The sequence below is a fragment of the Melitaea cinxia genome, chromosome 1 (genome assembly GCF_905220565.1).
Source record: "Melitaea cinxia chromosome 1, ilMelCinx1.1, whole genome shotgun sequence".
Classification (NCBI taxonomy): Eukaryota; Metazoa; Arthropoda; class Insecta; order Lepidoptera; family Nymphalidae; genus Melitaea; species Melitaea cinxia.
The window spans coordinates 2,039,740-2,060,725 of record NC_059394.1 but is presented as its reverse complement, the minus strand read 5'-3'; the positions used below and the strand labels follow the sequence as shown (position 1 = coordinate 2,060,725).

At 33.7% G+C, this 20,986-nt stretch overlaps 2 protein-coding genes across 2 annotated transcripts; one reads left to right on the top strand and one right to left on the bottom strand.

Annotated features, from left to right (window-relative positions):
- Nucleotides 1–2,063: 2,063 nt before the first annotated feature.
- LOC123670168 lies at nt 2,064–4,863 on the top strand. Its single transcript, XM_045603707.1, has 2 exons — nt 2,064–2,075; nt 2,167–4,863. The coding sequence occupies exons 1-2, from the start codon at nt 2,064–2,066 to the stop codon at nt 4,861–4,863; spliced, it is 2,709 nt and encodes a 902-aa protein (XP_045459663.1).
- Nucleotides 4,864–6,779: 1,916 nt separating this feature from the next.
- On the bottom strand, nt 6,780–19,699 carry LOC123655005 (carboxypeptidase N subunit 2-like). Its single transcript, XM_045590858.1, has 3 exons — nt 19,581–19,699; nt 10,278–10,703; nt 6,780–8,974 (listed from the first exon to the last, which is right to left on the bottom strand). Exons 2-3 carry the CDS (start codon nt 10,658–10,660, stop codon nt 7,117–7,119), a joined length of 2,241 nt encoding a protein of 746 aa, XP_045446814.1. The 5' UTR covers nt 10,661–10,703; nt 19,581–19,699; the 3' UTR covers nt 6,780–7,116.
- Nucleotides 19,700–20,986: the final 1,287 nt, after the last annotated feature.

The window sequence follows — 20,986 nt, the reverse complement described above, 5'->3', positions numbered from 1 at the left end:
ATTGTCACAGTTGATTTCCATTTACAGAGCAATTGACTGCAAGATTAATTTTACAGTTTTTTTCCTCAAAGCAACATTTCTGTTTTTGCGTCAATTTCAGGCAATTATGACGAAGTATAAAACTATCCTATACCACTAAGGTTTTGTTATACGAGTGCACACCCCTGCTGCACGTTTCAAACAAAAAAGGATGTGTAGGGAATCCAGGTAGATCTATCTGGATCCAGATAGCCCAGATAAAAACATAAAAAATTTATGAAAAAAGTATGAAAATTTTGGAATCCCAGTTTCAAACACAATAGTTTACAATAACTTCCCATACAATCATCGTTTTTTATTTGGTACTTTCAGACGGGATACTAGGATTTTGAAATTACCTTTTGATCGGCAATTACGCGACTAACGCCGAGTTGCTCGAAACAAAATTAAAATTTAAGTAGAGATTAAACTAATTTAATCACAAGAATTTCATACAATTCTTGCGATTAAATTAGTTTAATCACTACTTAAATTTTAATTTCTTTTCGTGCAACTCGGCATAAAACCCGTAATACGCCGCTAGTTTAAATATAACGGTCATTTTGTGTTTTGCAATATAGTTTATAGTTTATATTTATTTAAGTCTAGTTAAATAATTTTAACTGATTCTCAATTCGCATTTACATAAATAAACAACCATTAAACAACACATTGTTTGATTTCACTTGTCCTTTGCAAGCTAAGCAGATCGCCGCCGTAACACTATTTTTTGATTACGTCGATTGATAGCTAAAAAAATAGGAACTTTAATATATTGTTTATTAGTCAACTTCAAAAAAGGAGGAAGTTCTCAATTCCAGTGTAATTTATATGTATGTTTTATATGTGTTACCTTATAACTTTTTACTGGTTCGAGCGATTTCGATGATTATTTTTTTAATTGAAAGGTGGTGCGTGTCATGTGGTCTCATTAATTGAGATCAGATGGCTACTTTTTGAGTAATCTTTGATAACTTTCTTCGACCTCGTCTCTGCTCTAGAGCTAGACTGGGGTGAAGAGTAAGCCCTTAACATAATTTAATAAATAAATAAAATACTTGTCAATGTAATTGAAGTAGTTTTTTTCATCCGAGAGCAAACACAATTATGTTATTTTCGATAGACCTTAACTCATTTTGAGAATTTGAATACTTAAATGACGTAAGCAGCTCAATTCGTGTTAGTTAATAAGTTGTCTATTAATTTCAGTATTGTAACTAAAATAAATTTCGTTCACATAAACAAGTTCAAATAGTCTACAGGTTAATTAATTGTTATGTAAACACACTTACTGTTACATTGATCTATTTCTGTTAAAATTATGATTACGATTTTTTAATAAACAAGCTGCGACAAATATTTTTCTAAACTTCTTCGCTTTTTATTTATAAAACACGAAATTAATCATAGACGTAGAGGAGTGTTAAATTCTTTTACTAAATAATGAAAAAAAAAAACTAGAATAATAAATAATGAAATAGATAAACAAATAATAAATAAACGCTTCACGACTAACGGCCACACACAATACACAATCATAAACGCCCAGACCACGACAAATCTCGATATGGCCCATACAAACGCTTGTCATGTGCGAGGATCGAACCCGTGATTGCAAGCGTAACAGCTAGTGCTGTGACCGCTGCGCCGCCGCGTCTTGAAAAAATGAAATAAAAGAAAGTAATAATTAGGTAAGCATTTTTTCTAAAAATAATAAACGCAGTTACTCGTGTTTTCGACGATATAATGTACCTATATTTTTATGGAGAGATGTATAAGTTTCCAATTTTTTGCATTTAGATCTATAGTTGCAATAGAATTGAAAGATTGATTACCTATTTGAGTAACATTCTTTTAAGTTCAGTAGTTCTCATTGTATCCGTGTATATTATGAATTCAAGTGATAAAGTACTTTTCGATGATATAATGGGGTGGCGTTAGAAAAAGTTGAGTGGAGCGCGGAGTGTCTTGATCGATATAAGCGCGCGAGGCGGACGCGCCGGCGCAGTGCCGCTCCCTCTGTCTCGGTCACGACATCACCCATAATGGGGAGAAAGGTAATTAAAATAGTATTAAATAATTTATAATATTATATATTTAATTTATTAAAAAACAAAAAAATATAATAATTTTTTTTTTATTCTTCAGGCATTGATAGCAGTCTTATGCTGGCTGACGTTAAGCAAAACATCAGCAAAAGCTGTGCAGACCGCATATGGTGTTGGAATTATAGACAATATAAGTGATGAAAGTGCTCCTCGGCTGTATAGAAATGTTCCAGTTGGTGTTTACGCTAGTGCTACTCCATACGCAGCCTACTCATTTAACGCTCCCACATATATTGCGCCAAAAAACACCCAAGTCATACCCGTTAAGGAAGAAAGCGTATTAGTTCAGAAGACGGACAGTTATCTGAAGGATTCCTATGGACAACGATTCGTGGAAGCTCCGCAGACGCTAGCGTATAAGGCTATATTTCCGCAGCAATTTGTGCAGTTACAAAATCTTCCAGCCCATCTCAGTCAGCCACTAGTTGCATCTGCTGCTAATTTCCAGTACGGTCAAACACCTCACTTCTTCGGCCAAGCACAATTTGGAGTGCCACATTTGCAGACTCTGGGGCCTTCAGCTTTACAACAATATACTTCACAACCAATTATATTTGCAAACAATATAAAAAGCTTTGCATCGTCCGGATCAGTGTCTTCTCAACCTCATGGAATATCCTCAACGCAAAAACAACCTTCTAGCAACAGGAATGCTTATGTTAGCAGTCTCACCGCGGACCATTTCACAAAGTTACAGAATGAGCCTAAGATATCGTCTGCAGCCAGTAATCACAACAACAAACAGAGTCAACTGTTTAATGCACAGAAAAGTAAATCGCAACTAGTCCAAGCTCCGAAGCAAACGAGTATAACCACAGTAACAAATGGAAAGGAAACAGTTGTTAATTTGATTACAAAACCACCACTTCCTTTACTAGATTTGACATTGTTAGAACCTTTAACATTTAAAAATCCATTAGTGCCGCAAGTACAACATTTTTTGCCGAGGATAAATCAAGTAACATATAAAAAATTACCAGAAATTAATGAAGTTAAGAAACATAAAATGGAGTTTGTTCTACAAAATACAAAATCTTATGACAGTGGCCTTATAAAAGCCAAACCTAAAAATGAGTCGCCAAAAAAGAAGCAGAATAAGGAGCCTTCCCAACCAAACTTCGGGATCGAAGAAGAAGCACATCACACACCAGGGGTAACAATTCAAGAAAACCCTAATGATCATCCCGAAATCTCTTATGACATAAATACACCTAACTATCAAGAAACTTATTCAGAACAAAAAAAGAGTTATAATAAAGAAACAGAATCTGATCCCGTGAATATAAGCTACGAAAAACAAACGCACAAAGAGCCCATAAACTATTCCTATGAAGAACGAACTGAGAAAAAGCCAGTACATTACAGTTTCACACACACTTCTAATGAACCGGCACAAATAAAACAAGTATACTTTGAGAATAACGACAAACCAAAACAATTAATTTATCATTTTAAGCACGAGGAAAATGATCAACGTCAACCTCATTCGTCCCAAAGAGAATCAGAAGAACTAACAGAAGAGCATTCCGAAGAAAATGATAAGGAAGAGGATCAACCACACTATGAACAAGATAATGGTCGCCAAGAGTATTATGACGGTGGACCACAGACCAATTATGGTAAACCGGAACATAGGGAACAAACTTACTACCACAATTCAAATGAAGAACCAGTCCAGATTCGTCACTCTCAAGCGGTTCCCAACCAACTTCCAAGACAAAATGTAGAGCAGCACATTAAAGTAATTAATCCTGAATACGAGGACGATAGAACTATTCTCCCAGCACACAAGGCACATCATGACCAACATATTTATACTAAACACAACCATCGTCCCGCACCTCAAAACCAACAACGTTATTATGAATATTCTAATCCTCACCACTATTCGTCTTTGCCCACGGTGCGTGAAAAATTAGAACGAATTATCATAAAAGAGGGAACTTCTTCGGAAGTGCACAAGCCCAATGAAGAGCTAATGGCTGAAATGATAAAAAAACAGAAAAAGACTGAAGAGGATTTTGAAAAGGCTTACAAAGATGCCGCTTTTGGATTCCCTGCATTCGATACACCAGCGGTCGATATTGAGAAAGAAATTTATAACCCAGAATCATACGGAGCGTCTAGGTATCATAAAGATTTTAATATACAAAAAACTCCATTACGAGAGTACGAAGCCGACGGCGATGAATACCCGAAACAGACACGATCACAATACAAAGATGCACGAGACAAGACAATGGAGGAATACTTCTTAGATTATGCAGTAAGTAGGCCCGAAAGTCTTGTAGATCGATATAGGCATAAAGAAGATTATTACAAAATGTACACACATAACAAACCCGATAAATATTTTGGTAGCGACAAAAAAAATCAAAAGGCTAAATACACAATCTCGCACGTATATGATGTAAAACCTCAACAAAAACAGCAATCTAAATATAGAGCTGTCCCTCAGTTCGAGGAGTATGATTACGATAAGGAAGCCCCTCGCGACAACTCTGCTCATGCTACGCGACCACACCAGAGATATAAAAGTAAAACCCAATTTGTAGAACCCCAATATCAATACGGTTTTGAACCTTCATCATTACCACACTTATTAGACAGTGAGTTAGCTTCAATGGCGAGTAACGTTAATCCTAAAAGTGAAAAGTTAGAATCTAAAAAAAAGATTTATAAGACAAATTGGTATGTGAAAAAACCCAGCTCAAAAGGTGGCAAAATAGGCAGTTGATAGGACAAATTCTATTTATTACAACATAATATAACGTATTTTTAAGGTTAGATATCAATGTTATTATTATTAAAAATTATAAACACATTTTTTGCTGTTTTTTTTGTTTGACACATTTTTATACTCGCAATATTTCAGATTGCCTCAACGTTTACGCAATAATACTTTCTCTGTCGATATATTACGTGACAGTTAGTATTTCTTTAGTTAATTTTAGGTACGCTTCAAAAGAGTAAAAAAGCTGCACTTTAACGGAATCAGACACCGTAGTTGATAACAAAAAATATTGATCCAATTTTATACGCTATTGTGACAGGCGAAGCAACTTAAGAAATGATATTACACAAAAACAATCAATTCAATAAAAAGAAAAAATCATTGAATCTTTTTTTTTTACAAGTGAAGTACCTAATGAAATTAATTTAAAAAGATGGAGTAAATCATTAAAAAAAGATGGAGTTAGGAAATTAAGCAAGGGTTCGTAATATTTTAACATCGGTAGAAACGATAATATTTTTTCCATTTTTTTTTTGTTACAAATAAAAATCAATAAATGAAACCAGACAGTGCATGCTTATGCACGTAGCTGTTTCGTATTTAATGCTTTGTTTACCCAAATCAATGGACAAAACATTAACTTTTTCGCTATGGAATCGGCAACGTTTATAACTCAGAATCTCTGATTACTTACGACAGCAAGTTGGTAATATATTTAAAACGATTTCCTAATTATACTTAGTAATTTTCTTTTACCAGTGGAGACCTACTTTATTCCTGAGTATCATTGATTATAGGTACAATTTTATTTGCCTGGCCAATAAGTGATCTATATGTATTTGAAATTTAGAACAAATAAGCACTACACAGTGTAGCTTTATCCACTTAAATTGTCGTTATATTGTGGTACGTGATATATTAATGATTAACATAACGTTAGGTATAAAAATCTTGTTTTAGCAGCTCAAAAATAATTGTGTTTGCAGACAAACGAAAAAAAAAACCGACTTCAATTACATCGACAAGTGACAACGTAGATCGACGAAAAAATAGTCAAGTAACTACGCGTTATCAAAGATTACTCAAAAAGTAGTTATCAGATCTCGATAAAATTTAAACGTGACCACATGATGAACATCAGCTTTTCATTAAATTAAAAATTATCAAAATCGAAACACCCAGTAAAAAGTTATTGCGGATTTTCGAGAGTTTCCCTCGATTTCTCTGGGATCCCATCATCAGATCCTGGTTTCCTTATCATGGTACTAAACTAGAGATATCCCCTTTCTAACATAAAAAGAATTATCCAAATCGGTATATCCAGTAGAAAGTTATGCGGTATAATACAACGTAGGTCGACGAAAAAAGCGTCAAGTAAAAACGCATTATTAGATATAACTCGAAAAGTAGTTGTTAGATCTCAAATAAATTTAAATGGGACCAATTGACACATACCACCTTTCGATTAAAAAAAAATTGTCGAAATCGGTCCACCCGGTCAAAAGTTCTGATGTAACATACATAAAAAAAAATAGTCGAATTGAGAACCTCCTCCTTTTTTGGAAATCGGTTAAAAAAGTACGACACCATCTCTGGTCGATAAACTACAATATGGTATTTTATAGCAGTACCTAATAAAGTTAGACGCTAAACTGGACGCAGGTTAGCCAATTGTTTTAATAATAATCGTGATTTTGTGTAAAATAAGTTCCTTACACTGGTATTTTATAGAATAACTACAATAAAATCTTATATTGCGTAATTACGGTAATAGATATTATAGAATTATTTGTTATTAAAATACCATGAATACAATTTTTTTTTGTAATTTTATCATCTGATTGAAGGTACGTGTGCAGGTTATAAAAAAAGAGCCAAAGATAAAACGGAAATAGATGAGAATAAATGAAAGTCGTTAATAATTTTGCAATAATGTTTTATTTAGAAACATTTTTAAACTTTAAATACTGCAAGACATCTTCACAATAATCGCCTACATAATCGTTTTAATAAGACTTTAAGATATTTAACATCGCCCACTAGCTGGTTACAATTTATAATTAATTTGACTAGTTTATATTAAAAATCGCTAAAATATCTCTGTTTGATACCTATCTTACAACACAAGAGAGAAAAATGTACATATATTGATGTGCATATCACACCATATACTATGTAAATAATATAATATTTCTTAAAATAAATTTATATTATTTTTCAACAAAGCATAACTATTTAATGCTCTTTCACCTTCTGCTATCTTTGCTTTCTATTATTTTCTGTAAAAATTTCACCAATTTTCCGTTTTTTAAACAATCGCACAGTCATTATAACAGTAGCAATACCAAGAGCTAAGGCGATAATAGTCAATATTAAAGCAGAGGTTGAAATACCATTGCCATGGCCATCATCAAACAAATCAGTTATTAGGGCCACTGGTCTCAATATTTTGACTACCGGCTCGCAACCCGATTCCCTTACGTATTTTGCCCAAGTTCTATTTGCGTATGTGAATTCTCGTGGTTTAACGAATGGCCGTCTTCCTGGCACTGTCTTATTCGTAATTAGCGTCATATTTTTCAGTTGAGCTTCGTTGTAGCGACAGTACAGGTTCTTCTTTTTCTTATTACCTTTAACGACGATGTCTTTTTCAGCACTCTTAGCTCCAATTAGAACGTCCAAATCGCCCTTAATCATATTAGCCCAATCCCACATTTCAGCAATCTTACAGTCGCAAATAAATGGATTACCGACTAAGTTGATCGAATGAAGTTTGGGATTGTTCACAAATAGTTGTGGATCAATAGTTGTCAAATTATTATTGCTAAGGTTTATCTTTTCTAAATGACGGAGTGTTTCCAAAAACGCTAAGCTTTCACTGGCAGAGTTGATTCGATTGCTCGCTAAATTAAGCTCGGTTAAATTCTCTGTATTCTTAAAAGCATCGGGATTCAGAGATGTGATATTACAGTTTCTTAAGTCTAAGACAGTTACTTGAGACAATTGTTTCGGGAACAATGGCCCTGAAGGTGGTATCACTAGTGGGTTACCTCCAAGTCTAATTTCTCTTAAATCAGTATAAGTGAGGTTCTCGAAAAATGCATTTGCATTTATAGGTCGTTTTAAGCCACATAATTCCAATTCTAGGGTTGTTAATTGTGTAAGGTTTCCAAACAACCCAGCTTGTAGAGATAGGAGGTCATTACCAGAGAGAACTAATTTCTTTAATGACGTCATATGTGCAAAAGTTTCAGGTCCTATATAAGACAGATTACTGTAGCCCATATTTAGGTATTCTATTTTTTCTAAAGGAGCCAGTAGTCTTGTAAACACATTAACGAGAGGGTTATGTGAAATATCTAGTTCGAGTAGATTTTCGAAAACATTAAAATTATCAGGCAGATTGCGTAGACCACAGTTGCTTAAGAACAATTTCTCCAGCTTCGGAAGAGGTGCCAAGGCTTCTTGAAGATCTGGTGCAAATAGAGGATTTCCAGACAGGTAAAGACTTTTCAATCTAGTAGCATTCGCAAATGCATCTCCTGTAATTGGACCTTTTATCTTACAGTTTGACAAATCCAATAACTCTAAGTGATTGACGCTTCTTCCTAAAGTCGCTGCAACATCTAAATCTCGTAATTCATTTTCAGCTAAAATTAGCGTTACGAGATTAGAGCAATTTGAGAACGTATCTTCAGAAAGGGACGTTAAGCCAGATTTTCTCAAGTTGAGGTATTCTAGTCTAGACAATGTGCCTAGTACTTCGGGCCAGTTGACATTTGTCAAATAATTTCCAGCGAGTTCCAAATTTTTCAAATTCATCAACGAAGAAAAAAGATTTTCTGGAATAGTGACTAGTTTGCAGTCGTTCATTTTTAGCGTTTCAAGACTAGTTAAAACGTCAAAAACACCACCTTCTAATGATTTCAGAGGATTCTTTGTTAGGTCGAGTGTAGATAGCGATGTGATGTTGTCGAAAAATTGTGAGTTTATGGACGATAAGTTACAGTTACTGATGTCCAAGTACTGAAGTGTACTTGACATGAGGAAGGGGCCTTCAACCACATCCAGCGGATTATCTTGAAGTTCCACGTTGAGTAGCCCGTGTGAGTCTCTAAAATAAAATATTAAAAAAAATTAGCACTTCATTTTATTATCTTAAAAAAGTTCAATTATCGACAATATTGTATCATTGCTGTCGAACAATTTATAAATGTGTGCGAGCAATTGGGCCGCGCAAAATCGAAGGAGTAATTGAATTTGCATTCTTTACTGGTCTATTATCTAATATTGGCGCTTACGAACCACAATTGTTGCTTGTCGGTGTAGCAAGTTCAAAGCAATTTATTCAATTTCGACGACATTGTGGGAACTGCTACAGTTAAACGTTATAAAGGATCCTTGGGAAAAACCATATTGAAAATTGCTTCACAATCCCTTAACCCTTAAACCGGTCAAATACGAGGGAAACATTATTTTTGTTTGAAAATGGCATTTAAGTGATGTTAAGGATGTTATTTAAAATTAGTATCAAAATAAATTAAAACATATTTTGGGAAGTATGTTTTTTTAATGTCTCACTTTCTTAGATCTTGATATTGTCCGTTAAAAATGAGACGAAATAATAAATAATGATAATAATAATAACGAAAACGTGTCAATAAAAATAAACAGCTTTTAAATAACAGCTGACCAAAGCAATTTTACAATTATTTTATACCTAATTTTGCAGGTAAAGACGCTGAGCCGATTAGCGTCAAATTGTCAACATTCAAATAACTCAATTTTACTGATGCGATAAGAGCACTGTAAAAATTGAGTGTTGCATCTTTGTACTTCACATTTTTTTTAAGGAACAAATCCACTTAATATCTTGGCAACAGGCAAATTAAAATTATACAATTGTTATAAAAACTTACGGTCTTAAGATCTACACACTTGATCATGATCTACTATGACACACTTGATGGTGATTGTGGTGTTGTGTGATGGTGGTGACACGTGATGGTGATGGTGACATTTAAGTTTGCCAATGTATTTAGTAGAAAACCTTTTGTTAGAAAGGATAAAATTTATTAAAACAATTTTATAGTTTATTATGCTAACAAGTTCTTTTTTTATTTTATTTTTCTAAAGTAATAATCACTATCACGACTGTTATAGCTTACGCAATCGTCGGAAATCAAATTAAAGTTATATAATTTTACTAGCTCTACATTGCGCGCGTTGCTACGCTTTTTTTTTTAATTTTATTATTTTGGTCGTACCAACTCGGAAAACTTTATGGACTCATGCACAACACTTTTATGAAGATCATGACATGATCAAATGCATAGTTAACGATTCTATAAAGGACATATAGACTAAGATTCATTTTTATATATATAGATAGATGTATATAAAATAATAGAACTCACAAGAAAGCTTCGGGGTCCACATAGCTGATATTGTTTCCAGAAAGATCGACGTCAATCAAGTATTCGAGGCCTCTGAAAGAGTCTTTATCGACCCTCGTTAGCCTATTGTTAGCGATTTGCAATCTCCTCATCTTTATGGCGTTTGGGAAGGGCTGGATGCTAGTTATATTATTACCGTTCAGATCTAAAATGTATACGCTCAAACTGAGCTCATCGTAGGGGATAGTAGTCAAATTGCTTTCTGAGCAGTCAGTAACCCAGTTGATCCTGAAGTAGTGGCAGTCGCACTCGTCAGGGCACTCCAACTCAAAGCTGTCTCCATTAAACCCATAGCTGAAGCGCAGAGTTAAAAGGCAGAATAGAATAGCCGTCGTCTGTGCCATTTTCAATGTTTCTTGAATAATTACGCGCCCATACTAGTTGGACCTGTAATAAAAATTTGTAATATACGATCAGCGCAATACATTTTGATACATTTTTTACTTTTCTCTTTACCAACAAAGTAATTTCTTTATTTCACAGTAAATATTGTCAATAATGTTCTATCAAATATTTTAACACAATACTACATGCACGTATTGCAAACATATCTTAAGTTACTAAAATTATTCAAAAAGTGATATTTACCATGGTTTTTACTTTTATTTTGCGGAGCTCGCTATTTCGACATTATCTATGAATCTCTTGCTCACGTTACTTGTTATAGAGCTGCGCAAAATAAAAATAAAACACATGTTCAATATCCCGCTTTAAATAATTTTAGTAATGAAAATAACCAATGTCAATTTCAAATCATACATTTTTTTAACCGACTTCAAAAAAGGAGGAGGTTACTTAATTCGACCGTATTACCTCCAATAATCCAATATCTATGCCGCACGGACTACAAAAGTTACCTTAACAACATATGTGATGACATAGAGAGGCAATCAAGAATAATGCACACAAGCGATCTGTTCCTGATAGTCAAAGACTATTTGCCGGGAATTAAAGCCGAAGACATGGGCTATATAGTGGTTGCTGCGGGTAATCTTTTAACAGATATTGACCAAGTGACCGAAAGGAGGCGATTGTATTGTGGGCCTCTACACCGATAGTCACAATCAACAGACTGAAGACTGTCTGCTTATAGACCCTAACAACCTTGAACTTGAGATACTGGAGTCCGAAATACGATGTGCTTTATGTAAACTAAACAGCAATAAATCAGCCGGTAGAGACAAAGTTTACACTGAAGAACTAAAGCAAATTGGGGATAAAGGTGTTAAGATACTACTAGACTTGTGTAACCAGGTATAGAGAACAGGTTAATGGCCAAATGACTGGAAAGAGTCAATGCTTATCCCTATTTACAAAAGGGGATCTACTCGTTCGTGCAGCAACTACCGCACAGTGGCACTTATATCTCATGCCAGCAAGATAATGCTCTACGTCATTAACGAGAGATTAAAAGCATTCCTACAGTGGCAAATACCTGAGGAACAGGCTGGTTTTGTTAGAGGTCGAGGTACCAGGGAGCAAATAGTCAACGTTAGGCAACTAATAGAGAAAAGCCGCGAATTTTGCGAGCCAACACTGATGTGCTTCATTGACTACTCCAAGACTTTTGACTGCGTGCGCTGGGACTCTCTTTGGAAAATCTTACTAGAGATGGGAGTTCTGAGCACCTGGCAGTATTAATAGCTAACTTGTACAAAGATAGTGAGACTCTTGTGAGAGTCAATGACGCGACCGTCCGACGTATCGGGACCTTTCAGACCGGAGAAGGGGGTACGGCTAGAGTGCATCCTATCCCCCATCCTTTTCAATATCTACGGGAAGTTCATCATGAGAAGGGCTCTAGATGATTGGCAGGATGAAGATTAGCAACCTTCGATATGCAGATGATACCACTCTAATCGCGTCATCCGAAGAAGAACTTGGTGAACTGTTCAGAAAAGTCCAATACGAAAGCGAGCAGGTTGGTCTAACAGTCAATAGAGCAAAGACTAAAGTCTTAATAGTAGATATGGCTGGTACACTAACTAGAACTGGAGAACTGAGTGACCTTGAATTTGTCTCAGAGTTTTTGTATCTCGGCTCACTACTGACTGACCAAGGAGGCTGTGAAAAGGAGATCCGGCGACGATCCCAAATGGACACGTCTGCAATGAGCAAACTGACCCGAATATGGCAAAACAGGAAAATATCTAATAAAACGAAAAAAACGATTCGTTCAGACTCTGGTATTCTCCATTTTTCTTTATGGCTCAAAATCCTGGACAATTCGCTCCCCAGAGAGAAAGAAGATCGACGCGTTCGAAATGTGGTGCTGGCGAAGAATGCTGCGTATACCATGGACGGCCAGGAGAACCAATGTCTCGATCCTGCAAAAACTGCACATAAAAAAGAGACTGTCAAGTATTTGCTACCAGCGTGTCCTCCGTCCGAGGACAGGACGGACTGGAGAAAATTCACAGAGATCGTGACCCAAACTCTGGATCAGGGTGGACACGACCTTCAGCAATGAAGCAAACGACCGAGGTATATATATATATATATATATATATATATATATATTATGTATGTTTAGGGATAACTTCGTCGTTTATGAATCGATTTTGATTATTTTTAAATTAATTAAAAGCCGATGTTTATCATGTGGTCACATTTAAATTTCATCGAGATCTGATTACAACTTTTGGAGTAATCTTTGATAATGCGTTTTTACTTGACTATTTTTTGTCTACATACGTTGTATTACTTGTCGATGTAATTGAAGTCGGTTTTTTTTGTCCAGCAAACACAATTGTAAGTTTTTGACTGATGTGCACGTCAGTGAATCCAAAATGATTCTCCCCCAAAGTCCAAAGTCTAATGTCATTAATTGTTTTACTAGGCCTTGTAAGACTAATTTATACATCTATATATATTTTTACGTTAATCGTGTCGAAAAATGTTGATCTCAAAAAAAAAAAAAATACAAAATCGAAACATTCATAAATAAAAATAAATAAAAAATACAGCGGTACGAGTTCACTGGGTCAGCTAGAAGGTATATTACTAAAGTTACTGGTCTGTCAATATACAGAACAAAAACGACTACAATAATATTAAGCTTGATCCACAGAATGGCGGGACAATCGCAGTAATGGCCTTCATCCTGTTGACCGGCGCGGACGTTTCCCGCCAGAATTTTCCAGAAGCGCCGTTTACTGTGATTAGGTCACGCATTATGACTCTATCACTATACAGTTCAAACTCCTTAGCTATTGTATTGTATTCAAGTGTTTCTAGGATTTATATGAAGAACGAGATATTTATTGTGTTGGTTTTTAGACCTTTTCAGTTCCCTTCTTATATAACATAAGTATATAATAGAATTGTATTCAAAACAAATCATACCAGAATTTAAGTATGTGGTTAGTGAAGGGTTTACCCATCAGAACTAGATTATTAGGTACTTAAGTGGGCCGATCTTAGGCCAAAAAGGGACTAAATTATAATTAATAATATATTTGACTTTTGCGCAGTTTTTAGTGGCCCTGCTTTTTGCTCCGCAGGTTGCGGGTTCTACACACGAACAATAGGACATTTATTATTTGTTTATCATTATTCATTTGACTATTGACGCTTAAAGAAAGTGTTTCTATTCACATTGCTTGGTATATGTTTACTTTACTTAGATGAATTGAAGACCACGCCCTTCTTGTTTATTCAATCTATTGATTCTATCGACCTTGCCCGTATTTCCGACGCGTAGGTTTCCTATTTTTGTCTGAAATTGATCTTTATATAAAATACATGGCAATACTGTTAAATTATATTTGCATTAAGTTGGAACCATTACAACGCAAACGCAATTATATGCTTAGTTTTGGAAATAATTTGTTCGTCTGCCAAAAATTACAGTATGAAGGATTTATACGTGTGCAGAGGTATTATGGATATGAAATACCGGATCTGGATTTGTATATGGATGTAGAAATAATAAGTATATATGCCGGTTGCGGATATGATTACGGATATGAAAATGTTTTGAACACTGTTAGTTCCAAATAATTTCGTATTCAATTAAAAAACTAGAAGAATTTTTTATTGGTGATCCGCTTTTACTATCGCCTCGCCTATTATACCGCTTTTATTATCTCAATCAATCATCATCAATCATTACAGCCTATACAGTCCACTGCTGGACATAAGCCTCCACAAGTTTACGCCAAAAATAACGTGAACTCATGTGTTTTGCCCATAGTCACCACGCTGGGCAGGCGGGTTGGTGACCGCAGTACTGGCTTTGTCGCACCGAAGACGCTGCCGCCCGTGTTCGGCCTGTGTATTTCAAAGCCAGCAGTTGGATGGTTATTCCGCCATCGGTCGGATTTTAAGTTCCAAGGTGGTTATGGAACCTTGTTATCCTTTATTATCTATTGATAATAAAAGCAGTATAATAGGGCGAGGGCTATATAGCCTCCCTAGATGGGCTATCCAACACATTCAATCAAACAAAGTTATCAAATAGCATCATAATACCTACTATAGCTATACCTACATATAATCCGATACTGTAATGTAAATGAAATTACTAGTCTTTTAGACCTTATTAAAACACCACAGAAACCTACGTCCAACGAACCAAACCTAAAAGCAATAGATTCCCGTCTTGGTTCAGTAAGTCCTTAATAAAAATAATCTCAGAATAAGAAAATAAGAGGAAAAAGTACATAACATATAAAGATCCACGTTATTAGAAATCTTACCACTAAACTATTATACGTTCTAGCACGTAGAACTAACGCTCTCAAGGGTTCTCCAATACCACGAATATGCTCTGAGTACAACTAATTTCACAGCGTCAATATTAGGCATAGATATTTTGAATGATTCAGTCTATGGCCTATGCCCAGCAGTGGGATATTGCAGGCTGAAGCGTATTAAAGGGGAATGTCATTTTGACGAAGGTTTAACAAATATATTTATCGAATACGAATGTTCTTGCTATCGTAAGCTATTAATAGTGGCGGGTTAAGCATGTCAGAGACAAAAACTGATTGAGGTCACTGTTCGTAGTTTTTTTACGAAGACTACTAGACTACGTCATAAAAGAAAGCTTTTAATACGTAGTATGAATCTATGTTCATTTATGATTTACAAGTGTACATTTTTTCAGGAATACCGTATAATCTCAGTGCTAAATTTTGTCCAAATTTATTCAGCTTTTAATTAATAATAAAAAAACAACACATCAAATCTAATGTAACATAATTTTTATTCATTTAGAAAATGTTTTTGAATTGGTTGTTAAAAACCTATAAATTCCAATACAGTAAATATCTAATTGTGTTTGCTTATAAACGAAAAAAACGACTTCAGTTGGCATCAACAACTTATACAACTTAGGTAGATCGAGAAAAAAGTCAATTAATACGCATTATTAGTTATAACACAAAAAATAATTTTCAGATCTCACTCATTATCACGCAATTTAAATACACATCATCATCAAGCACTAGCTTTTGAATAAAAAAAGAATCACCAAAATATGTAGGTACAACCTCTAAAAAGTTATGAGGTAAGTAAAAACGCATAAAATAATACAGTAAAATTAAGAAACTCCTCTTTTTTTTTAAAGTTGGTTAGATTTTTTTTTTGTAAGAGAGAAGTAAAATTGCCCACATTATAAATTCACCCCAGCCCACCGTAATACAGAAAATGACCTTAGAAAGAGTAAAAGGGTAGTATTTATCCCAAACAGTAATGTGATCGCTGGCATGGGCGTACCCAGAATTTTGTAAAGGTGGGGCAAAAACAAATAAATGTATTGTAAAAACTCGATGCCTAAGTACTTAAGTAGTAGAAAGTTATGAATGATTTTTATTTAATACAACTTTCCATTTTCCTTCACTATCAATAATATCTTATGCTTCGGCTAAATGTATCTAAAATTTTCGAATTAAAATCTAAAATGTTTAATAATAGCTTCAAGTCAGGGTGGGACAAATGGCCCACCTTGCCCCAGTGCGTGTACGCCCATGATCGTAGGCGTTTCGGCACACTTGGAAAAATGGGCAAAAGATATAAATAAATATCTAATTGTTAGTTCATATTTCATAACGCAGTCCGATTTTGTTCACCCTTTTTTTTGTTACAAAGGAGTTTTAGTCAAGTATTCAGGATCCAGTGAACACATGACTTTCATATGATGTCATAGGTAGGTCATAAATAGATTATATAATTTCACGTAGATAGTTAGATACTAGCTGACCCCGCAAGCGTTTTGCCATATATGTTATTAAACCACTTAATTTTCCCCCCCTTATAACTTAGGGGTACGAAAAATAGATGATGTTGGCCGATTCTCAGACCTACCCGATATGCACACAAATTTTCTTAAAAATCAGTCCAGCCATTTCGAAAGAGTATGGTAACTAACATTGTGACGAGAATTTTATATACGAGTATAACAGCGGTCGACTACCTATCGTCAGACAAGAGCCACAAGGAGGCAAAATAAACTAAAGGCGGACCGTACTTGTGATATTAAACCTAGATTCTACTTAATACCTACGTATATAAATAAATAATAGAAAAATACGTATATACATAAATATAAGTATATAAATAAATAATTGGTCATATCCCATAGAAAAAATGAAAATGGTATTAAAATATTTAAAATATACGGAATTTAATTCGTACACGTAATACTTACTTACATTATTTATTTATTTATTTATTTAAAGCGCCACCAACAGAATCATATATAATACAGACATAATATATATAGTAGCCTTAGGTGCTACCTATATAAACATATGATTCAACTTAAAGGTAGCTACAGCATGCATAGTAATTATTCAAGTCGACGCTGAGTGAAATTAAAAACTACATCATCTTAAAGTAACTAATAGTACACAAAACAAATAAAAACTAATCAAAGAAAAGTAACAATAAAGAACTTTATACTAATTAAAAAAAAGAATGATGGAAAAAAGCAGTACAATAAATTAAAATTAGAATCTGGCTAGCCAAGAGTTTTCAGTATTTTATCCTTGAAATTTGGCAGTTTGTCTTTAAATATATCAATTGAGTTATCCTTATCAACAAAATGTTTGTATAAATTACTTAATCTGGGTATCAAAGAGTGTTATGTATGTATCAAAGAGAGTTATGTTTATATGTTTAGGTTTTAACTAGAAAAATAACCACCGAAAAAACATTCACAGGCCGCAAGTAAGAACAGCGGGTCGCGTGTTGCCGACCGCTGATATACTCTTATAAGATGAGATCCAGGTGACCGTATTCATGACTAACAATTGTGACGTAAATATTCCAATGTCTAAAATCTTATTATGTAGTTTGTGATTACTATTCATCAAAAACAACTTGAAACGCCTTGAATGTGCAAAAAAATATATCTGAAATGATACATTTTAAGTTGGCGCCCGTCTTATCTATACCTACTAATATAATAAAGCTGAAGATATAGTTTGTTTGTTTGAACGCGCTAATATCAGGAACTACTGGTTCGAATTTATCATTTATCGAACATTTATCGAGGGAGGCTATATAATAATATTACGTTACATACATTTTTTCCTCAAATGAATACGGGTGAAATCACAGGGCACAGTAGGTTTAATAAAAGGTACCTATTGCAAAGGAAGATGTAATACAAGTAAAAATTACACAAAACGTAGACGAACTTGAGGAGGTAGCCAGGAAGTGAGTCTATTGTCAATGAGAGTTTAAAAGTAATTTTCCTTTATTGCAAACAATACAATAAATCTTGTCTGATAAAGCACTGTTAAACGTTCTGCTAAATTATTAAGCCTTTTAAAAACAAAGTAAAGTTTATAAGTATGAGATAATACGCTAAATATAGCCTATGATTTCTTTTGAAAAAATCTAATTTCTTCCATATGCAATCGCAAAAGCATACACTATAAAAAACGTCTAATATTATTACACATAAATTATTCAAACAAATGTATCATAAAAATGTATTGACACGTTAAAAAAATTATAGAATTTTATTATTTATAATAGATATTTATAAATGAATGAAATGAAAACGCGCAAATCAACGTATTTCAAAAAAAAAAAAAAAGTAATAATTATTATTATTATTAATAATAATAATTATTATTATTATTAAATAGTTGTGTTTGCTTGCAAACGAAAAAAAAACCGACTTCAATTACATTGACGAGTAATACAACGTAGATCGACGAAAAAATAGTCAATTAAGTACGCGTTATCAAAGATTACTCAAAAAGTAGTTATCAGATCTCAATAAAATTTATATGTGACCACATGACAAACATCAGCTTTCGATTAAATTAAAAATTATCAAAATCGGTACACCCAGTAAAAAGTTATTGCGGATTTTCAAGAGTTTCCCTCGATTTCTCTGATATTTCATCATCAGATCCTTATCATGGTACTAAACTAGGGATATCTTCTTTCCAACAAAAAAAGAGTTATCAAAATCGGTACATCTAGTAGAAAGTTATGCGGTATAATACAACGTAGGTCGACGAAAAAAGCGTCAAGTAAAAACGCATTATTAGATATAACTCGAAAAGTAGTTGTTAGATCTCAAATAAATTTAAATGGGACCAATTGACACACACCACCTTTCGATTAAAACAAAATTTGTCGAAATCGGTCCACCCAGTCAAAAGTTCTGATGTAACATACATAAAAAAAATAAAAATAAAATACAGTCGAATTGAGAGCCTCCTCTTTTTTTGGAAGTCGGTTAAAAATAAAATAAAATACTACCTAGTGCTCGTGTATTGAGCCTAGACATTATACTACATTAGGTAGTTATACAAACTTATTACGGTAACACAGCAATGTACATATGCATGCTGTGTCACATGTATAGCTTATAAACGTAATAGAGGTCAAGATTAATAATAATTTCACTATAGGTATTTTATGACAAATGTTAAAAAATGTTTTTTTTTTTTTTTTTTAATTTTTTACACAAATACAACACGCATTTAGCTTATACTCCCAAGACACAGGCGTTAATCATTTAATACTGCGCAGTAAGAAAAATAATGAATACAATTATCGTTGACTTGCTAATTCAATTGAAATGTTTACCTCGGGCAGTCTAGCTTGCAATCGTGTGATTGAAATAAACAAAATAATGTTTTTAATAGTGTGTAAAACAATGTTTGTTTATAAAAAATAATAATAATAAAGAAAAACTAATTGTGAAAACCTTAAAATAAAGGCCTAATATACTTGATATAAACTACTAATATCACTTTTTTCACTATATTTATATGTAATAAACATACAACTTACTTATATGGCGTTGCTCTCGCAGTGACGCGTTATTCCTTTGCTTGACGACTCAGGACTAGGCAATAAGGCATGGGGCATATTTATCGTCACTGACAAAGAGTATATAAGGTAGTCACTGATATAAATACCTACTTGTTATTTAAATGTCACAGTCTGTCACTGTGACTGGTTTAGAAAAATACCAGTGACTATGACTATCTGTGTCGGTGACTTAAGTATGTATATATGTTTTGGTATTTTTGTCACAAGTATTAAGAATATTAGTTTCATACTTGTGCTTATGCTGATACACTAAGATGAGGTGAGATAAACGTAGTATTCTTAGAATATCAATATCGAGTAGTCAAGAACCTACTATTTTGTCACGGGTATTTGTCATTCATATTTTAAAATCATAGTCACTGTGACAACTAGTACTGCCATGTACCTATTACGACGAAACTTTTGAGTTCACGATACTCTAGTATTGCAACATGTTGCTTCTTATCGATAAAGGAATTAGGTTTTAACTTTTGTGCCTACAGAGTAACAGACCTATGGCAATCATTATTGTTTTAACTGCTGATTTTGAAGGGATTTGGTTACGTATTAAGTTTACAAGTGACATCGCATCAATTTAAACGATATCTTGTCGTTGTCGTTCTATGAATAGATTATAAATATCATGATAAAAATTTCTAGAAATAATGGTGGGAACCTAGAAACCATGATCTTATACACAGGTCGATCAACTACAGTGTTGGGGGGTCCGTCGGCTTAATAGTTTACAGCCGCTACAAGGATGACGATCGATGGTCTTCACACGTTACGCATTTATGTTTTAAAATATAACCAATTGCAATGAAGCGTCACACGTACTCTCTCACCATTGAAATTGGAAACTTTTATTTAGTTGGTTTAATTTCAAATGTTAAATGGACATTTGTACATCTTAAAAACTTTTTAACAGGGTTGTTAAAAAATCTTTATATGAGTACATCGAATGTTAGTAAAATGAAAATCCCTTTGAATACATTTCTTGTTTTTTTGCTACAAAATAATTTTTATCCGTCTAAAAGTATCGATCAAAACGCCTGTAAAAAAAAATTAGAAGATAACACTTGAAATTAAAAATAAAATTCTGACAGGCGCTTAGAAATATGTAAACATTATTAAATTTTTATTACTATCAAAATAAACAATTATCATAAGTTATAGGATTTAAAATAGATTGATACCAAATGGTTTAAATAAATTACATAAAATTGAGAGTTAAGAAATTTATTCTTCACAAATTGTAATGTCAATGAAGCTGATTCTACTATATAACTATAGGCAAGTTATTTTACTCTTTGTGTATAACGATGACGACCAACTAGTAGTCTTATTTTTTTTTGTTGCCAAAAAATATTTATTTTTTCATAATA

Excerpts from the sequence above, each read along its gene's own strand:
- LOC123655005 (XM_045590858.1), bottom strand. The coding sequence starts at position 10,660 with ATGGCACAGACGACGGCTATTCTATTCTGCCTTTTAACTCTGCGCTTC. Across the intron at positions 8,975-10,277 it reads GTGGACCCCGAAGCTTTCTT|AGACTCACACGGGCTACTCA; the intron begins GTGAGTTCTATT and ends ATTTTATTTTAG.